Raw genomic sequence first — 19,801 nt, 5'->3', positions numbered from 1 at the left:
CTTGATTTCTTTCATCCTCCCTCTTTCACTACCCTCCTCCTTGAGATAATTGTCCTTTTGCTGTTCAAGTGCTGTGGTGCTGAGCACGGGAGCCGAGAGCAGGAAGATTTTTCTTGCTGCACTTCATCTGTGGCCTAACAAGTACCTGTGTGATGGAGACAGAGTAGCAAAGGTAGCAGCTGCAGGAAGAAAATATAGGACCTGGAAGAGAGGGAGGGAGAAGAGAGGGGAGGTAGTGAAAAGACAGTGATAGAGGCTTAAGCTATTTCATACTAGAACAGAAGATGGAGGATAAAAATCTAACCACTGAAGAAGACTCCTTTTCTAATTGTGAAGTTTGACACAGAATTCCACATTTTCACTACTGCTCTGCAGCCTAAAAAATAGCTCTGAGCCCCAGCTATTTCTTGAGTACTGTCTAGGATTGGTTACTGCTGAGGATAAAAGTCTGCTGCTGCTGGGAAATGCTCTACTAGCTCAAGTGGCAATATCTGTGACATGGCTCTAGGTTGCCTAATCCTATTGTAATCCTGTTGATGAATATTGTAGGTATCAACATGATCCCACATGTTGGAACTGCTATATTTTTTCTGGTGATTATTCCCTTCCTCCCCAGATATAAAATTATATATAACAGCTGATGTAAAATAGATTGATAAAGTTTGTACTTATTCCAAGGAGAAAAGACTATCTGATGATAATTCAAGCAAAGGTATAATGCATAGGTGCAAGGAGACTGAATTAAAGTTGCATGAGCTTTCTGCTTTTTCCTTAAATTAATCTGATGTAGTGTAACTGTCTGAAAATCACTGAAAGGTCAGCTGTGAGCTTCTGTACATCCTGGAAGAAATGCTTATACATCAGTCTTCACAGAAAAGTACTGAAGGCAAAATGCTAGCAATAAGTGTATGAAGTACAAAGTAAATTTATTTCATCATAAAGAGGAAATCATAGATTAGCATCTATATTTGTTTCTCCCTCTGTTTTTCTTCACCCCCTGCACTCCAGTATATCTGTACTTCTTATCTGTGGGTGTGGTACATTTCCTACAGCAGGAAAAGTTCTTGAGGGTTCTGTGTCATGTGGCACAATACCTTCCTCTGCTGCTTGGCTGGTGTGAATCACACACGTAGGTTTGGAGTACAGAACTGCAGAATTTCCAGGCACTCTTGCACACAAGCCCAGCTTAAAGAGTCAAAATTTAGTATTGGTGGAATAAGAAGAGCACCATCATCATTAAGCACTCAGATTTGAAATTACACTGGTACTTTACTTGTGAGTTTAGATTTGTTGCTCCCTTCCCTTCCAACGTGAGGAAATCACTTTTCTTTCAGATGGCATTTTTCACGTGTGGAGATAAGCAGAAGCCAGCAATGATTCAGACATCATCTGCTGGTAGGGCAGCTACTATACAAACTGCTACCCTAGAACAGGTTAAATGGCAATTGGGAGGGTTTTTATGAGTGTTGCGTCTAATGCCTTATCTCTTTCGGTTTTATCTTGCCTGGGCTCAGATGAGAGTTATGATTAAAAGCAGCACAGATATCCAAATAAGAATGTAGGGCATACATTGGCTGGAAGCTGACAGGGTTTAAGTAATCACCTGCAGTTGAATTGAGACTCAGATGGGAAGTAGGAAGTGCTGTACTCAAGCTTCCTGTATAAATAAATGCAGCTTTCCCACAGCTACTGCATACAAGCTGTGACGTGCTTTTAAGATATAATGGCAGCATGCTCTTAATAGCAGCGAGGGGATGATTTATCAGAGTGGCAAAGGGGCTGGGAGACAAGTCCTGCTGCAGTCCTAAAAAGTGTACAGCTGTCAGATACCCGGGGAAAAGGAAGGGCGTGCGAGAGCAATCCGCCTCCGCTCCTGATTGCGAGCTTCAGGGGTTTGTGACATCGTGGTTCTTGGGAACGCTGGAGTGTGAGTGCAGCTACTGAAAAGTCACACAGCTGGCAGTGAACGCTGCTCTCCTTTCAAGGTACGTTGGAATACAGCTTTCTGTTTCTTTTTTTCCTTAAAAGCAAAGGATACCCTGAAAACATCAGAAAGCCAGCATTTGATTCTAATGGAAGAAAGTAGAAAAGGGTTAGTTAAAAAAAAGGTAAGAACTAGAATGATTAAAGAGCTAACATAAATGTTACTTGCTAAAATTGAACTGTGTGGTGTTTAGAGCTGAGGCAAAAGGAAATCTTGGGAGTCCTGACTGTTAAAAGGCACAGAAAATTAAATAGACATCAAGTACTTCCCAAAAGGGTGAAATTACTTTTGCCAGTGTAACTTTTAAAGACATATCTGTGTGAAGTGTTTGAAAATGCTGCAGTATTAGGACGTATCCCGTGTGGAAAGCAGTTGCTAAGATGGCATACCGTCAGTCATATATCTGTTTTAGTTTAAATACAAGAACTTTGTTCATACTGAAAACACATCTGATTAAGCTGGATGGAGCCCAAGTTTAAAATGCAGATATTTTCTCCTAGTTTGAAGGCATTTCTTCTGCCACAGTCTTGTACAGCTGGTATTGGGAAGGAAAAATATGCTGATCTGTATTATAAGTGTTAATGTACGCTTCTAATCTGTTCAGGGTTTAGGGTTATGTGGTTTATGTAAGCACATACTAAATATACCATACATTTATTTTCTAGTTTACATTTTTTAGGTTTTTTACACTAAACCCAGAAGATTGCATTTACTGGTATGTGTTCACTGCTTTCTCAGCATAAGGCTTTCGCAATTCAAAGCTGCTTCAGTAATGAAGATGTTTCAGTCTGGCTTGTTATAAAGCTCTGTATTTTCTGTAATACAGAGGCACTCTGCTTCCTAACTGCATACAGCAATATCAAATATCTTCCTTCAGAGAGCACTGTAAGTAGTAAAATATTTAGGATGACTCTAGTTAAGGAAGCATTGTAGGGTGACTTCCCATCCTCTTGGTAAGTAGACACTGAATGCTTTTAAGAAGTAAATTTTAGCAGAGATACAGGCCATGACTGAAATACCCCCATGCAGCTTTCCAACTGACTGTGAGCAGGCACAGCAACACAGTATGTTTGGCTACCCTCAGCCTGAAGGGCAAGTGGTCTTGGTTAAGGGTTTTGGGATACCAATATTTACAGAAACAGAAGCTTCAAAATCCTGTCCTTAAATATTTTCCAAAACAAATATATTGACAAATATATAGGACAAGAATCATGTTTAGGACTTGTCTATGCGTGAATGTGAGTGGGTGTATGGGTTGTTGTCATAGCATGAAAGTCGCTGAAACCCTTCCCTCAGTGAACATAAGCTATGCTGGAAAAAATACAGCACGTTTGGTAAGGGGCTGCAGTTACGTTGCTGAAAGTAATGCTTTAGATTATGGATTGAGAAATGTGTGTTTGCAGAGTGTCTAAAGCTGTGGCAAAGTGGGAGGTATTCCTTCAAAATAAACTAGAACTATTCCAGAGCCAAGCCAGTACAATGAGAATCAGACTCCTTTTCTCCCATACATCTTACTGTCTGATGGGGGTGTTTAACACAAGGTGCTGTCTGCTCATACAAGGACACAGAAACCTCCCTACACTTCATGTAGGAATAGTATTTGGCAACCTGGTATAGTTTCTGTTCCCTGTGCTGAACTATATCCTGCATGCTCCTCTCTGATTATCATGGTCTTCTTTCCCACAGATGGTGACATTTTAGTGATTTTGTTTATGTGGTGGTATGCTTTGGAGCAAAAGTTAATAATATAAATAGCAAACAGTATGAAGTTGTTTCTCTCTAGCTAGGTTCTTGGATTAGACTATATTCTCTAAAAGCTTTGTAGAATTAAATAAACAGCGCACAAGTGGTTATCTGGCCTTTCCCTTCTCGTGGAGGGGGAAAGTATATATACTTGTCCTTATTTATCATCTTAAGTTTAAAATGCAACTGTGAGAAGCAGCAAGTCACTTTACAGAAAAACAAGCAGGGCTGATACTTAACCTAGTTCCCAGTTCATTAGTATGGCTCTGATAATATCTGTGGCATGAGTCTGAGCCCTATGCCTGCAATTCACCCCGTCTAGACCTTTCAGTGACTTCTAGTGGTGAGACCCAGTGGACTGTGTTGCTTTGGTGTGTAGCTCAAAAAACTGCTATAGACTTGCTGTCTCTCTTCTTGAGTGGGGAGTTTTCTTGAATGTGTCTGAAACTACACAGTGCCTATAGATTGTACGTATCAGATCCATAAATAGCTCCTGGGCTAGTAGTACTGTGACATCTGAGACCATAATTACAGCTCTGGGCCCATAGATGTCACAAGCACATGTGAACAAAATACTGCGGCAGGCTGCCAGTGTTGCTGTGAACTGAGTCCATTGGACCTCCTTGCACATACCAAAGCAGACGTTGCCTTCAGCTTCATGAGGCTGAAAATGGTTCTGGATCTGTCCTCTTCCTCTGCGTGCTCACCGGGGGGTGGGTACAGTTCCCTGCTCTCCCTCTGGCTTCCCCATGCCAAAGCCCAGCCCTGTGTAATGCACTTCACAAATTCTCTTCATTAGCCAACAGCCAGGAATAACCTTACATTCATTCCATCTCAAAATTAATCTTCTTTTTGTTTGTGGAGAGGAACATTGAACAAAATGAAAAAGAACAGATCCAGAGGGAAAGATAGCAATGTTAGCATTTTGTAGTTCTAGGTCCAGTGCTAGACTATGAGCCTTCTCACTTGATAGAGACAAGTACAGGTCTGAGGGCCATCGTACACTGCGAATTTACCCAGTCATGGACAAATATTTACAGACATGCTTGTGCCAAATAACTTTGTGCTGATCAGTTAGAAAATAGTGTTCAGTAATCTTTCTCAGTGTTTCTTGTAAATGGTTTCAGCTCAATGGGAACTGAGTGGGCATTACATTCATAAAGTAGATCATTGCTAGCAGATACTAAAACATTCATTTAAAAAAAAAAAAAAAGAGATAGTATCTCAAATTACAAAGGACCTGATCCTTCACTTCCTGCTGAAGTGGGACTTTTCCAACTCTCAGTCTTCCAGGGAAAAGCTGAGGTGCTGAGTGGAAATTTTGAGGCTTGAGAGCACAACTAGGTTAACTGCATTGCAAACACGCTTTCAAATAAAAAATGTGTCTATATAAAACACATTTTGTTGGTGCAGTTTCCTAGATCTCTTTGTATGTGTTGATACTTGCACACAATGACATAAGTGTTCCCCATTTCTCGTTCCTCTTATTTTATTTTAGTGAAGAAAAAATATTGTGGGTTGCCCAAGAGCTGGGTGGTTTTGTACTGTATTTCTAGGGGAATTTGCTCAGCCTCCAAGGGAAAATCCATAATCCATAATTAGAAATGGCATCAGCTTACCTGATTCTTTGAATGTCCTTGGTGCCTGCAAGTACAGTTTTGACTTCGGTGGAGTTTGAGCCACTCAATCATGGGACCTACAAGCATCCTTGTTTCCAAGTGGATCATTATATCTGGAGTCCCAAAGCCAGCCAGCCAGCACCAGGCACAGCGATTTGGGCCATGTGAATTTGGCTCCTGCTACACAACGGTTAACCTCCCTCAAGTAGGGCAATCTCAGACATGCTGTAGTCAAGCGACTGTTTGTATAAATTATGTTTATATAAAACCTAATGAGAAATTCTGTACCTGTCCGACAGACTTCAAAGACCATAAGTAAGGGCAGTTGGGTGAGTCAGAGTTGGGACTATTGTGTGGCTCCAGAACTGGGACTTGATAAAGGGTGTTTTTTGGTGTTGGTCTGGAGCTGTTACCAGTGAAGATGGTGAAGTCAAGATGTGCCATTCATGAAAACTACAGTCAGCATATTACTTGTGGAAAAGTCCAACTTGTGAGTGTGAGTTTGTGCACACTAGAACACATCCCCTGCACAGGGTTTCTTCCTGGGTGCTAGTGCTTGTTGTAGACACAGCTGTCATGGGGAGTTGTTCTACCTGCTTTTTGTCTGAAGGAGAGGTGAGAGATGCTGATTAGGAGACAAACAGTAAAAAATTACTTTTTACTAGAAGGAAGAAAATACCGTGTTACTGTCATGCTCATGTTTCTCCCTTTTAATTGAGAATGCCAGTATTTGTGTCTCTTGTGAGCTTTTCTGCTTTTCACTTTGCTGTAATAATGAGGATAGGAAGGAAAGTTTAAGATGTGAGTCATTGCTCAAAAGAGTGGACACTGTCTGGATGTCTGACAGAAGCTTTGATATTCATGTTTGGTTATACAAACTATTGTATCTTCAGGCTGCCAGGGATTAAATGTGCAGGACTGAAAACCTTTATGTGCTCTATATGTTTGCAAAAAGGAGAAAACATTGCAGCACAAGGGCTGTTGCCTCTGTGTTCAGGGACTGAAATGGGTCCTTCAAGGCTACCTCTACTTATGCTTTTATGTACTATGTGCTGCTGTGACTTAGGGGTGAATTCCTTGCTCATGTATATATATAGCTGCAAATCATTCAAAATTGCGTGCTCTAAACCTCTATGTACATAGAAGGAAAAACACATTTCATGACATCTAGTATATAGGCTAATTATTTGCATGCAAAGACAATTCCAGGATTAAGTAGAAGCTGTGATGTGCAGGCTGGCACTGGCTATGTCTGAGAAGTAGATGGGAAAGTTCATGTGTTCTGCCTGTGCTTAATTTTGGAAGCATTCTGATGGGTAAAGGTATGGAAATGATGAAGGAAAACAAACTGGTCTTCCCCCTTCAAAAAAATGAAAGTTACAAAGATGAGAACAAGCTGATCCTGTGGGCTATTTACCATGGCACTCACTTGAAGTTTTTTCAGAGCAGTGAACCCTCAGCTAACCACAGGTCTTGGAACCCCAATGGAGTTTCCCCATTATAGGGCTAAGATAACATCCACAGGGCCATCAATAACTGGCTTGCTGAAGTTTTGCACAACAGAGAGGATGCAATCTTGGACCCTCCTGACCTCTTCACAGTTGCACTGATGGGTTCAGTGGTGGGGAATCTCCATCACAGTCTCTGGGGAGGATTTGTGGGAAAGGCAATCATGGCCTTTGCCTGGAGTGGAGTAAAAGCCGCATATATGTATATATCTAATTTATCCAATACTACTTTAAGGACATGTGTTTTTTGGACTGGTCAGTGTTTTTATTGCAAATACCCAAGCAGTGTACATGGCTTGACCAGTTTCAACCCCCTTGTTGACCTAGCTTCCCACATTTTGGGAGGATGGGCCAACAAATGAAGGAAACATGAAGTTGTAGGGAGGGGAGTAGAGAAAGAGTTGAGAATTCTTGCTGTAGCTCCATTTCCCAATTCCTTAACAATGAGGACAGAATGCCTATTTGAGGAGCATTAGGTGTCATGGTCATAATTAAAAAAACAGCTAGCAGAAAGATGTCTTTAGAAAGGTTTCTCTAAGATTGTCACCCTATAGTAATAGTAAGTCTATGAGTTCCTCAGCGCTGTGTTCTAGATACAAATTTTTCTGAGTGTTTGGGAGGTGGGACAGCTTCTTTGAACTGCTCCTAGTTGCTTATCTTTGCACACATAAGCAGGTCCATTGGAGCCATTGGAAACACTCCCATTGGCAGGGCTTCGACTTCATGGCTAAGATTATGTAGAGACTAGTCAGTTGTTAACAGATACGAAGGCTCTTGAGACTGAAATCTTGTATGTTTACAGGTTGCTGTTCTCCTTTGAAATGATTTCTGTAATGAAGGTTGAAATTTGGAATTGAAATGAGGGAATGATGAATGCAAACCTCTAACTGCATTTGATGTATACTTCTGCTTTATTATGTGACTTGTAGTACCATCTGGATTTCTAAGTAGTTGCATAGAGCCCCTGAGAAACTGTGTTTCCTGTGCTTAACACTGAACAAGCAGAAACCTTCTTGTGAGCCCTTAGAGCCTGAAACACAGAGACAGAAGGTGGATGTAGAAAGTCAGGTCGGAGAGAGCAGGGCAGCAATGAGACAACATTATGTCTCATAATAGACAGTGTCATCCGCTGAACTGCTGCGAAACTTTTTGGCTCAAGTTTTAAGAAAATGTCTTATTTGTCTCATATAGTTAATAAGATGCAGAGCAAAATAGATCATGCTCTGTTAAAAATGTTTATTTATAAATCTGGGAATATATAGGTGATTTAAAAATATGTAGCTCTTTAAGTTAGCCAAGAGCATAGGACTAATTGTAGTTGAAGCTATTATTGTTGTTGCAGCATAGTTTGCGACTTCAGTAGTGTGTATGTGAAGCCTATCACAGGGTAGAGATGCCCTATATTCACATCCTGACTGATGGGGTGGCACCATGGGGCTCCTCTGAGCTGGGGCAGCAGGAAATATGGAAGAAAACACCTGCAGCAGACCCCCTCCCAGGAGCTGTCTCCCAGCATGCTGGACTCACTGCTCTTGCCATGCATGGGCTGGAAAAGAGGGAAAGCAAACGTGCATATTGAGAGGACAAGCAGAGAGGAACTCAGTTAGGAGATTATTACTGGAGTTTACTTCTCTTTTTTGCTTCTGCAGATCTGCCCAGAGCTGGGACTTGTTCAGTCTCTGCCCTTTCCTCACCTCTGCTTGCAGCTGACTTTGGTAGGGCTCATTTAAGAACTGACAGAGGAGTGGCTTAGGGATACACTCTGATTAGTGTAATGACCAGTTGTAAGAAGCAGTAAGTGCATGTGTTTAGTTTCAAAACAATCTGCTCGTGTCCAGGTCCAAACCTCACCAGTTGCTTCTTAATGACTGTATTGTTTCTTGTCAAACTCCGGTATAGTCATTAGCTATTCATGTTGTTTTCTTAATGGAAAATGCTTATATTAGTGATGGTGTCTTCCCCGAGGTCTAATCTTCAGTTTTGACTCCCAGTCTTTGATTCACCAAATGTTATTGTAGCTAAGACTTGAAAGTTACCACTGGGTAGTGTGTCCCCCGGAGCTTTCTAAGTCATTGAGATGTATTTGGATCAAGGGCAGTTTTCAATGTTATACCTCCTTTATCTTGGTTACCAAGAACAGTGTGTTTCTTCTATAATAATGGGCAGCATATTTGACTGTAAGATTAGATAGGGACAAATTAAAACATTATACTTATTAATTTTATTCACTGAGCAGTCACATAAAAACTGTTCTAAAAGGAAAATGAACTTATTCTTTGATTCCTGTTGATGTAAATCTAAAGTTGTGTGAAAGTGCTTTTTGATGCTTGTAGTGAACAAAGACCATAATCTTGCAAGTTTGCTATTTCCCTTGCTTGACAAAATGCAATGACAGAGATGTTAAAGATCTTATTGCAAGCACTGAAAAAAACATTTCTCAGATCATCCCTTATAAAAATAAATACCTAAATATGTGTTAATTTTTTCCAATAGACGGTGTTCAGTAATTTTTTTTAGTGTATAGTGTATTTGCAGAATTCAGTGAGGATCAATTTTGTTGTTTCGGTCGGCTGAGTTGTTCTTTGGCTTCTGGCAAACTCTGCATGCTTCCCTTGGCCCTAAGAAGTTTCTAGCTGTCGCTTTCAAGGCCTGGCTTTGTGTCAAGTCTCCACTTGCCTTGACCTGCTTGCCTTGCAGTCAGGATGCTGCTTGCTCCAAACACAGCATTGGCTGCTCTGAAAAAGGAGCCATCTCCAGCCAGAGGAGCCTGACACCCCAGTTAGTTTCTTCTGAGAAGAAGAGTACATACTATGAACAAACAGATAAAGTTGGTCCCTTTGTCAAATAACACTCCATTGCTTTCACTTTAACGATGCGTGTTTACTAATGTTTTCTAAAAATCCTTGATGTTAGAACAGGCCAATGTCACAGATATCTTCTGAACATGCCCTATCTAAACTGTAAACATTCCAGCTCAAGGAGTTAACATATCCCAAGGTTTTGTTATCTGATTAACAAAAATAAACATTTTTTTCTGTGTCAAAGGCAAAATGTTACATCTGACTTCCTATTCCTGTTTCAGCTGAGACAGCTAGCCAAGTTATCAACCCGTTTGACCTCCCAAAAGCTCGATTCCTTTTTACTTAGTAAATGCTACAGTTATGGAAAGCCTTCATGTGGTCAGAAAGGAAGACCTAGCATTTGTTTTGTCATTAATGTAATGAAGAGTGTGTTTTTATTTAATAGTGGTATATTACCTGTTGTCAACAGGAGGTTAAAACTAAAGTGCACCAAACTAGTTTGGGTGGAAATTCCTTGTAGCTTAGCATTAACAGATGTTGCATAGTGTCTTTAAGAATAGGGGGTGTTACTTAGTTAAACTTTAGAATCTAATCTTAGACCTGGTAACCTATAGTTGGAGTTCTACTTGGTATAATTTTGTTGTTTCAATGTGTTTTGGAAGTATTTGGAAATGTTTGATGCCAAAATATGCAACGTCTGTTGTCTGGCTGCACTTTGCCTGTTTCACTGCATTTTGTGCTGACCAGCTTTCTTTAGCTCTGTAACTGTCAGGGTGAACATAAAACTTTAGGGGAATCCTGCTACTGCCTGCAGGAGCACACGTATCACCATAACCAGCTGCCTGTGGCTGGCACCTTCACGATACTCAGGCATAGTAAGTTTGATACATCTGGGTCATCCCAAACTTGATGTCCACAGGCCAGCCCAGGACTCACATCCAGTAGGTCTGATGCAGAGAGATATGGCTTTCCAGCCTGCCCGTGTTGACAGAGATGTGTCCTGGACTTGGATATGTCCTAGTTCAAGCACAGTTCCAGCAGAACTGAGTGAAGGTGGTGGCTTGTGCGATGTGATGGTCTGACCTCATTTCACGCAGAAGGGCTTACTCCCATCCTCATGGATTCAGTAGATTTGCCATTGTGTGGCTCCTGTCAGTATTGAAAAGAGACAAAGAACATGTTTTGATCATGTATTTCGGTTTAGTAACAGGCTGCATTATTTTTGTTTTAGTCTTCATGTTTTTATCTTTAAGTGATCAGAAAGTGCTTTTCCTAGTTGCCTGTCATCTGGGAGTAGCCGCATTTCTTTCACCATTAGCTATCAGATTCCCTTTTCTTGGACTCCCCAGCTTTTTAGGAATGGAAGGGGGAAAAGCCCACTTTTTTCCCCTTGCTTATTCTAAAGCAGTATTGCAAGGAAACACATAAAGGATTCCCACAATTGCAAAGTCACATCTGTTTTGGAAAAAGAAGTGGTTTGTTATATTCAGTTAATAACCATGGTCTTCTTGCAAATAAACTCCCCAAGGACATATTGATGTAGGATTGCTAGAAGTTACTGTGAGTAAGTGATGTTCTAAAATCTTGAAGTTATTCTTACCTCACAGTATTACAGTACAGTGGAGATGTTACCTGGCAAATGTAATCTCAAAGACTTGTGGGGACTGATTTACATGTGCCGTAATGGTGTTTTGATTTATTGGATTGATTTTAAATTATTGAGTGAATGTGAGATTTGGGAAGCTGTTCAATGTATGGTTTAGGCATCCTAAAGTGCTGGTACAAAAATGCCTGGCAGGAAGCTGGATAATATTCTTAATTACTGCAGTCTGTCCTTTAATTTTTTTTGTGTAAGAGGCTTCCCACTCACTACATTCCTTTCAAAGTATTTGATATATTTATTTTTTGGTTGCTAGCATGATATGGAAATACTCCATACAGCCAGTGCTTCTTGAGGAGCAGCTCAAGGGCTCTTTTTTTTTTTTTTTTTTTCCCAGGCATTCCAATGAAAACACGTGAGAGAAATTGTCTTTGGTGTGTTCGCATGTACCAGACAACACGTTTACTTAGGCTGCTTGTTCTTTAAACAAGTTTTCTTAAAATAAAAATTCTACAGTGCAGAAAGCTGTCATGAAATATTATACATCTGACTTTTCTTAAGCCCTGCTCAAAGAGAACAGATATTGAAGTACCTCTATTCTCTCTAATACTTTGACTGGGTAGCATATTATAGTAATCCAGAAATGAGTTTTCCTTGTACATGCATGTAATCAAGTGCTTGCTGTATTAAAGCACAGATGTAATACAGTAATTCTGAATATATTAAAAATGTGTTTAAAATTAGACCTTCTATTCACAGATCTGGTTGCTTTTTTTTGGCATCACAATTTCAGAAAATCTAAGTACTTGTTTAACTTGTTAATAATCTCATTGCAATAAAGCAAAATATTCAGGCTTTGGTACACAGGAGCACTTAAACATATGATTAAATGTCCTTCTTGAAGATGAAGGCTTTCCTGAATTGGAACTTTAATCATATGGTTTACAGCCTTGCTGAATCACTGCTTGATAAGTAATGCTGTATGGACTAGATAGGTAGCTCTCTGTAGGCAGTGCATATCAAAAGAAGGAGAAATTAATGCATTGTGGTCCGTCTGTTAGACCACAGAAGTACTAGTGTGCTTGATTCAGACTATTTCTTTGTGCAGAGCTGTTTAGTTTAAAAAAGCTGCCTTAGAAGTGAATTTTAAATAACATTGTCTTGAGAGAGTTGGAACAGCTAAGCACTTGTAACCGAAACTGGTAATGATGGGGTTTTGCTGAAGTTGATAGAAATGTGAGTTTCTGACAGTTGTCTTCACATGTCCTAATTTCATAGCTCCGTTTATATCTTCTGTGATCTGACCCCATTATCTTAATATCACTGTTATAATTTTTAAATCTTTCTATAATTCTTTTTCTCCAAGGGCCTGATTTTTAGCATTGGTTTTGAACATGTATTTTTCAGGTAGTTTTCTTTTTCTATTTTATTTTTTGAGGGGGGAACCTTAGTTGCAGGAAACAACAGAATCCTGAGATGAATGATGTCAAAACAGGTTTTTATATGGCATTGAAGTAATTTCGTAATGGGTGGAGTACTTAAAAAATCTCTAAGGCATGAGAAACAATTACAGTGCTTGCAAATGTTTCTTCAAGAAAGTTCAGTTAATACCTGCTACACTAAACAGGAGCTTAGCACAGGTGCTGTGAGTTCGTTTTGATACTAAAATGGTTTTTGCAAAATGGGGAAGTGCTATGTTATGTGTTAGATCCACACATGACCTTAAACCTAACCTCAACCTCTTTACGGTCCCACCATGTGTATGCAAGTCCATGCCTGGGTGCTGGTTTATGGCAAACCTGGGGAATACTGGGGTAGAGGGGACTGTCAGGCTCACCCTGCCCCACAGGATGGGCACACACCAGCCCACAGGGAAAAAACCATAAAGGATCCTTTTTGTTCCATGAATGTTTCCTGGAGCAATGCATCTCATGTTTGTATGTTTCTTGACTTCCCTTAAACTCCAAACTGAGCTAAAAGCATAGAGCTCTACTAACTTAATCGGAATTGTTTGTAAACGCAAGACTTGAAGTAGCTTCTCCAAGAACTCTGTTGGATGCAGCATGTGAAAAATGAAAGGATGACTTATGGTGCTGAATATAATCCATTCACTCTCCTTCAGCTCGAGTGCAGAGGCTTTCATGATTTTATGTGATGTTTCTAAGGGGTGAAAGTCACATTCAGACACATTTTTTTAGCTAAGTACAGTGACTTGATTGCAGGCACGCAGACAATATCCTTCTGATGTTGCAACTCAGGAGACTGCCTGGCTTGTTTGCTCTATCACATACACAGAGTAACTTTTGTTCTTTGAGCCTGGTAATCTTGGTTTGAGGCAGCTGGGCAGGCTCAAATGAACCTTTGTATGATTGTAAAAAGGATGTTACCTTACAGTGCATGCTCGCAAGGAAAGTTTCAGCCCTAGGTTGCATCAATTTTTAACACCTTTATGGAGCTGTGGTGGCTTGACCTTGGCTGGCTGCCAGACACCCACCCAGCTGCTCTCTCCCTTCCACTTCAGGTAGTTAATAGTTTCCACTTCAGGACACTATTATCAAGATTTGCAACAGGTACTTGTCTAGAAGCAGGCACAGCAGATACTTGCTGTTAGGAAGTCGTTTTCAAAGCCAGACACCAGACACTGTGGTGTTAGGAGGCCCTGAAGGCAGACAAGTTCTGTACACCTTCCTCCAGTGCTTTTGTTGTGTTTTTCATATTTTGCTTAAAATCTCCACTGCTTTTGTGTTAGTGTTTCTGCTTGTACTTATCCTTCCCACCCCCCAAGCCCTTTCTCTTTCTGCTTTGAGCACACTCTGTTTTCTTGCTTGTGGATAGTGTTGAGACATTTCAGTGCTACGTGAAAGCACAAAGCTTTGTCACCTCCCAGAGACAAAGCAAAACTGCTTACAGGCAGATAAATGAAATGGAAACGTTGACAGGTCTGTGCGCTCAACAAACTGTGGTCCTGGCGACTGTGCAGTTTACATCCTGCTAGGAGTGACCCCATATAGCGCTCTCACATTCATTCAGACTTTCTGGTCATGCCTTATTCTATGACATCAACACCGTTAGTGTCAGAGCCAGGGAAGGATGAGTCTTCCCAACAGTTCTTCTTCCTTATAAGCTGAGCAGCATACAATTTGAGGAAATACATCCCATTCCAGGAAATTCTGTGCAATGTAAAAGGAGTATGATCTCTCTGTGTGCGTATGTAGGTGGCTGATAGAAGTATGTAAAAACACTTGGATCTTCACAGTTCATGAGTGTTCATGCACACCAGGGTCAGTTTGATCCTTCCTTGCCACTGACTTATGCTGGTGCAGAATTTAGTTTAGTATGTTCCTCTGGATTAGAGTGTCCCTGAGATGTCTTTATCCTTATCCCACAACATCTCATGGAGCCTTTGTTGCTGTTCAGTGGAGATTTTTGTGAGGAGTTATGTGCTGTATTTTGGTTTCAGTGATGCATTTCTTGCTTTATTTAGGATTCTATCATAAATGGGGCATCTGTGTTTGTGAGCATGAAAGGGAAGACCTTAGTGCTTAGAAATGAGTTTTATTTATATGAGGGTCTGCTTTTTCAGGGACTTTCCATTTACTTTTATTTCAGGTCACTTTTATTAATATAACCAAATATGAAATGGTCATTTGCTCTTTGTCCCGAACTCATTCTTCAGTGACTCCCTCTTCCCCTGCATGACACATACATCCTAGGTGTTTTGTTTTCAAACTAAACTGTTGACAACTCACTTGTAATTACAGTAGGAATTTTAAGCCACTGTAAAGAGAGCCAATAGATATATGATTAACTAATGACAGTCTGTGGGACTAAGCCTAGTAAAGTGAAAGCCATAAAAATTCAGAGCAACTGAGGTGGAACTTCATGGCTTCTCTGCAGTGTATGGAAAAGTCAGTTCTGCCAGGGTAGTAAATCTGGGGAGATGGTTTGAGAGTTTGGGAGAGGACAGTGTGTCTTAAAATGTTAGGAAAGGATAGGAGAAGGAGTAGAGGGTGAGAGCAGGAGGAAGACATGCATCTTTCTCTCCCCATTGTTTACACCATCTGATCTGATCATGGGAATGAACCTCCTCCACCGGTCTGATTTTTCTTCAGAGCCCAGTTGCCACTGGCTACCCTTTTCCGTAACCATTAACTCTTCCCCTTGCATGCTTCTCTTGGCAGCAGTAGCAGAAGTCACAATTCTGGTGAGCAGAAGCAGAGACTAGCTGGTTGGGTTGCTTTGGGAAAAAAAGCAGGCCGTGTAGGCCATGGATCTGCTCTCTCTTTGACGGTCAGGTTTTCAGGTACTTAACAGGATGGCTTTGCCTGTGCCAGCCAGACCTGGAGGACCACTTATGGCCAAGCTGGCCCCTTAGGAAGCATGGAGGGAGTGCTGCTGCTGGCAGCCATGGTGCCTCTTCCAGGGGCTGTGCAGGCAGGCCACACAGCTGTCTCTGTGGCTCCGATCCTGTTCACTTCATTTGCTGAAACCCGTTGAGGTTAATGAGGCTGTGGTAAGATGAGGCAGCCTGGGCTGTGTGGGGGCTGGATCCTCTGGTCTGCCAGGTCTGCTTGATGTTGTCTGCTGGAGATTTCCATAGGGTGCTCTGCTTGTTTTGGGGAGAACCTCAGCCCTGTTCTGGCAACCTGGTATGAGGGAAGGAGGAGCTCAGGGGGGGGACAGGGAGCAAAACTGAATTTAACCTACAAAGAGTCTTCAGGGACAAGGGTGCCTGTGATACCATAATGAGTCCTCACAGCCATCACACTGTGGCATCTGACCACTAGTAGGGCAGAGCGGTGTATCAGAAGCTTGCTCTTCACTGGCACAAACTCTCTTGCCATCACAACAAGAGCCAGATTTAGGCCATCTAAAATTAGTCCCTAGCCCTAAACCTCAGTCATACACCTGAGTCTTTCTGCTGCTGCTTTAATAAAAGCATGCAGGGTTATAACCCTTTTGGTTATAAAAAGAACACTGACTTTGGAAAAACCTGTGTCCATTTTATATCCATTCCCACATCCTGAAATATTCCTACCTGTTCTTTTGTACATCCCTCCTCTTAACATTGCTACCTTTTACTGTGGAAATGAAGAAATGTCAGATCTGTGCAGTGTGGGGGTGAGTAGCTTACCTGTACAGATGTTGAAAAGCATACCTGAGTAAATGTGTTACAATCCTCCTAAATACTGAGATAACATCTAGCATGTAGTTTTAAATAACAGGTAGTTCTTGATCTGCCCTAGCATTTCCAGTGACTCACTGTTCCCCCCTCCCCATTGCAGTAATTACAGAAGAGTATTGCAGTCCCTGACTCAGAGGGAGGCTTCCTTCCAGGGCTTCTGGCCATGCTGGAGCTCCAGCTCTGCAGCCGTATGGAGGAAATTCTGGGGGCATCATGGTAGCAGGCGGGGATTGTGCCAAGAATAATGTGGGCACAGCATATGTTTTGAAGTAGTGATAGCAAGCCATTAAAGCGAGAGTTTGCTTTAGATTTGTGGTCAGGAATTTGGTTGCCAGAATCTTGGCTATGACTCTTGTGTCTCTAAAACAGGGTGCTTACAGGAAAGACATCCCAAAGGATACATCTGACAGCTTCTCTGTCAGGCTAGGCTAGGAAACGGCAAAGTGTAAAAATTAAAAGAGGTTAAGTGTGCTCCCACCCAGATTTGTTGTGGTTTCATGCTTTTGAAGAGAAAGTGTCTTCCTGCAGACCCATGGGAACACAGGGCAGGAGGCTCACAGGGCAGGCCTGGGGATGGGGCTTGGCTGTGCGTCAGGTTGTGAGGTGCGAGCTGTGGGGCGAGGTTTCACATACGCTGACCCCTTGAGCTCCTGAGCACCATAATTTCTTCCTCTGGGGAGGAATTCAGCAGGTACTGCAAGCTGGCACATTGCGTATGCACTGACTGGCTGCAGCCAGCCTGGCCACGCTAGGAGCAGCAGAAGAACGGCAGCAGTGACGTGCTGCCAAATGTGACCTGACAGCCCTGCCAGGAGGACACTCAGGACTGCGGGGGAGGCAAGCAGAAGTGGACCAAAGGGCTCGAGTCTCCTGTTTGCCTCATGAGATGTCAGATCTGACAGGCACACGCACAGGTCTTGATCCTCCGTTGTTTTCATGTTCGTGCAGCCTCCATTTGTGATGCAGCTTTTTAGATTCAGTAGAGCTGCGCTCTTACTTGGCGCTGGTGGAAGCAGCTGTGTGCAGCCAGCCACTAGGTCTCTGCTTGTAAGAAACTGTATGTGAAGGCCTTCTTGCCATCAGTTAAGTGTATTCAGAAGCAGATTTGTGGAAGTTGAGCCAAGTTTCTTGGAGATAGGGATAGATTTTTGTGTGCCTTAAACACTGCACCAAACCCCACTGTCTATTTTGAGGTAAATAAAATCTGCAAATTTGCTTTCCGCTGTTTTAGCTTAAGCACAAGGATATTCTCTTTAATTTCTCTTTCAGCGTTACTGTGTAACAATGAGGGTCCTGAAATTTTTTATGGTTATGGTGCAGTGTTTACATTACATGGGAGCATGATATTTCCATTTGTTACTTCTCAAAGGATAGAAATTTCTTCCCCAAGCACTGCTGTGACATAATGTGTGGTGGAAACGTGGCTATTCAAAGTGCTAGTGCACTTAGTTCATGGTTCACAAACCTCAGTTAGGTGCCCAAGAGCCCTGTGAAATAGATAGAAGAGCTGGATGCAGCTGAGTGGGATGGACAAAAGCTACAGACTTGAGCAGGCAGCTTTCTGGCATAATCAAGGGAATGCAGAAAAAAAAGACTGCACATGGAATACGCTTACTTGGTTGGATTTAAGCTCCAACCCCATATGAAGTAGGATATGCAATCTGAAACTCTTTCCTAGGTTTAGATGCCTCTGCAACCCCTCTTGCCATGGACTCCTAGCTCATTATCTCAGTGACAACTCATGAAGAAGGTTGAGTTCATGGTACCCACCACTTACATTACAGGCTAGGCTAAATGTTTGAAGTGCTTGCCTAGGAAGTGGGAATCTCTACTTGCTACTACCTTGCACTGCCCAGGAGAGCTCCCGAGCCACCAGCCAGGATGGAAGGTGGGAGTAGAGATGCCCACTGAAATGGTGTGGGTGCCATGAAGACTGAAGGATTCATAGGGATGGGAGGTGTATGACTGAAACTCATTTGAGAGGGCACAGTGATACATGTATGTACATATGAACACAGTTTACTTTTTAAATTAAGAATTTGTTGCCCCAAGTCAGATTCCTGCTCCTAGGACTTTGATGAGGACTCTGACCACTATACTGTTTAATATGACATAGGTAATGTCTCATCTGTGTGAGTTTTGGTTGGGTTTTTTTTAATATAATGATAAGCGGCCTGACTGAGGTTCTTTCTGCCAGCAAGGTGAATGATCTCTGAGAATCCAACCCTGTTCAGGCCTTTTGGGGAGGTGGGCTCTCAGACACCTTCTTTGTAAGTTTTGAATGGCCCGAAGTGTGAGACTGGCACCAAGATGACATTTGGGTGTGCAGGTGTTTTTATAGCTCTGAGTTGTGAATTTTCAGGTCAATGAGAAGTGACTACATGGCTTGTGGGATGTTTCAGCTGTTGATTTCCCTTTTCAGGCTAAGTGGACCATTAATAAGTGAATGGACTCTTCTGGGAAGGCTTGTCCACACACCATGACAGCTGATGAGTCGGAAGCTGGAGAGTTAGCTCTGGAGCCCCTGTTCACCTGCAAGCTATGTCTCTGTGAATATTCCCTGGATAAGATGACCACTCTTCAGGAATGCAGCTGCATCTTTTGTACATCGGTAAGACCTAGCAGTGCCTTTACGTTACAGGAACAGGGTAATGGGAGATAGACAGAACTGTGAGATGGGACTACTTGTCCCATAAAAGAAGCATTTGTTATCCATGCTGATAGAAGATGCTTTCCTAGAGGGCATTTGGTGTTAGTCTGTCTTGCCTTATTGAAAAGATTTCTCTGTCATTCTGCTTTTGATAATTCATAACTCTAACAGACAAATAATAATAAATCCCAGTAGAAAATGGGAAAAAAATGCATCTTAAGACTGTCAGAGAACATACACCGTCTATATGCAATCTCAGTTGTTTTTTTTTTAAGTAAAATCTTGAAACATCATAGGAGATTTTGGTTCCCCTTTATTATTTTCTGAGTACTCAGAGGCCTCTAAAGTCTTGCATGTAATTTTTAAGGGCGAGCAGAAAACCTAAACAAAAATTAACCTTGGCCTATTGAACCTTTGCGTCTGCAGTCAGTGCTGCGCGGATGTTGCCCAGGCATTGCCTATAGTTGTCAGTGAGGACTTTCTGTCCCACAAATTCAGATCATATAAAGCTGGTGGAAATGATAAAGGTGGAGGTTGAGTGAGCTGATAAGAGCCCTACAGATATTAGTATTCTTCTGGTCTCTTTGTCAGCATGGGAATATGGATCCAATTTCTCTGGCAATAGTGACTTTGATGTACCTGACTAATGGATTTTGGAAACAGGTCAGAAGCCACTGGAGGGATGTTGGTTTTTTTAACTTGAGAATAAAT

General features: G+C 41.8%; 1 protein-coding gene across 3 annotated transcripts in view; it reads left to right on the top strand.

The window, feature by feature from the left end:
• RNF144B (ring finger protein 144B) overlaps positions 1 to 19,801 on the top strand; it is a 76,171-nt gene that overhangs the window by 18,254 nt on the left and 38,116 nt on the right. For 2 of the 3 annotated variants that reach the window (XM_074870938.1, XM_074870931.1), the window contains one exon: positions 18,863 to 19,051. In XM_074870938.1, the coding sequence (XP_074727039.1) occupies positions 18,887 to 19,051 (165 nt within the window). In that variant the 5' untranslated portion in view covers positions 18,863 to 18,886. Of the gene's footprint in view, positions 1 to 1,681; positions 1,986 to 18,862; positions 19,052 to 19,801 lie in introns of those variants that run through there. The other variant, XM_074870923.1, reaches the window with a different exon arrangement.

Source organism: Strix uralensis, chromosome 1 (genome assembly GCF_047716275.1).
Source record: "Strix uralensis isolate ZFMK-TIS-50842 chromosome 1, bStrUra1, whole genome shotgun sequence".
Taxonomy (NCBI): Eukaryota; Metazoa; Chordata; class Aves; order Strigiformes; family Strigidae; genus Strix; species Strix uralensis.
This window is presented reverse-complemented; position numbering and strand designations above follow the sequence as displayed.